Source organism: Priapulus caudatus, unplaced genomic scaffold (assembly GCF_000485595.1).
Source record: "Priapulus caudatus unplaced genomic scaffold, Priapulus_caudatus-5.0.1 Scaffold62, whole genome shotgun sequence".
Classification (NCBI taxonomy): domain Eukaryota; kingdom Metazoa; phylum Priapulida; class Priapulimorpha; order Priapulimorphida; family Priapulidae; genus Priapulus; species Priapulus caudatus.
This window is the reverse complement of record NW_014577123.1, coordinates 639,857-641,576: the sequence shown is the minus strand read 5'-3', so window position 1 is coordinate 641,576 and position 1,720 is coordinate 639,857. Positions and strand designations below refer to the sequence as shown.

At 54.1% G+C, this 1,720-nt stretch overlaps 1 protein-coding gene across 1 annotated transcript in view; it reads left to right on the top strand.

Annotated features, from left to right (window-relative positions):
* Positions 1-328: 328 nt before the first annotated feature.
* Positions 329-1,720, top strand: part of LOC106821173 — a 25,258-nt gene continuing 23,866 nt past the window's right edge. Inside the window, exons 1-2 of the mRNA XM_014825867.1 lie at positions 329-422; positions 1,132-1,247. Of these exons, the coding sequence (XP_014681353.1) occupies positions 399-422; positions 1,132-1,247 (140 nt within the window). The 5' untranslated portion in view covers positions 329-398. The remainder of the gene's footprint in view (positions 423-1,131; positions 1,248-1,720) is intronic.

Here is a 1,720-nt window from a genome sequence, read left to right as displayed (position 1 = left end):
TGTGTGTGTGTGTGTGTGTGTGTGTGTGTGTGTGTGTGTGTGTGTGTGTGCGTGTGTGCGTGTGTGTGTGTGTGCGTGTGTGTGTGCGTGTGTGTGTGTGTGTGCGTGCTCTCTGCCTGGCTTGGTGCGTTGTTTGCGTAGTTTTCAGTTGGGGGGGGGGGAGAGCCTCAAGAGCATGTTAATGTTCATACGTTCGTTTTAGCTGCATTTTCACATCATTTAACAATTCCGCGAGCTCAACGCTGCCGTAGTGCCTAGTTCGCGCGCGTTTGATTTCCCCCGCGCACATTCACGTCATCGTTTCATATTTTTTAGTCGAGCGCAAAACCGAAAACATATCGTCGGATGCTGCTGGAGGTCAGCCATTGCTGACTGTTCCACTGCAGCTACTACAGAACATGCAGGCGACTGCAGCTAGTCAGGTGCGTTGTCCCTCCCCCCACGTCTCCCGGGCAGGATCGGTAATATGTTCCCATAGATACGGTTACGATAGATACAGTATAATACATTTATTAATAATGCTCGTCCAGTAATGGGTTAATATGATATTTGATCATAGCTCGACAACTCATATCACGCGACAGAATTATAATTTTTCCCAACTGATGATGGAAGCGCCTCATTCAAGGTCAAGACTCGCGATGACGACGGCTAATCAACTTAATTAACAAAATTATAATTCTGTCGCGTCATATGAGTTGTCGAGCTATGATCAAATATTATATTAACGTATTACTGGATGAGCATTATTAATAAATCTATTATACCGTATCTATTGTGACATTTATTGGAACATATTACCAATCTAATACTGTATAAGCTGTATATTTCGCGGTGGTTTAGTTTTCGCGAATTTCGCGAATGCGTCCCCGACCGCAAAAAGAACAATACGCGAATAATTCATACCGAATAATACCGAATAATTCATAATTCACCGACCGCGAAATTAACCACTCACAAAATTTTCCGTCAAGTCTGAATTTGCGAAAATATCTGTATGCGAAAAATACGGCTTATGCAGTAATATCGATAAGTGAAATTAAAGCGTCGCACGCTCGCGGCTCAACGGCCGAATCGCGACCTATCGACCTCGACACCGTCATTATAGTGGTCGTTGCCGTGTGTTTCCAGAAGGGGGCGCCGGACGACTTTGACGAGGATTCCGATGAGTGCGATGAGCCTCCGCCCGAGGTGCTCAAGCGTTATCTGTCGATGAGGCGGCACACGGTCGGCGTCGGCGACCACAGGTGAGAGCGGTGAGCGGGGCCGCGTGGCGCCGGGCAGGAGGGAGTGTGGCGTGGGGCAGGGTAGGGGGGAGCGTGGTGCGGGGCAGGGTAGGGGGAGCGTGGCGCCGGGCAGGACAGGGGGGAGCGTGGTGCAGGGCAGGACAGGGGGAGCGTGGTGCTGGGCAGGACAGGGGGGAGCGTGGTGCAGGGCAGGGAGGAGCGTGGTGCAGGGCAGGACAGGGGGGAGCGTGGTGCAGGGCAGGACAGGGGGAGCGTGGTGCAGGGCAGGACAGGGGGAGCGGCGTGGGTCAGGCAGGACAGGGGGAAGCGTGGCGCGGGCAGGACAGGGGAGGCGTGGCGGCGGGCAGGACAGGGGGGAGCCGTGTGCGTGGCAGAACAGGAAGAGCGTGTGCGGGCAGGCAGGGGAGCGTGGTGCGGCGCAGGACAGGGGAGCGTGGCCAGGACAGGGGAGGTGGGCAGACAGGGGGAGCGTG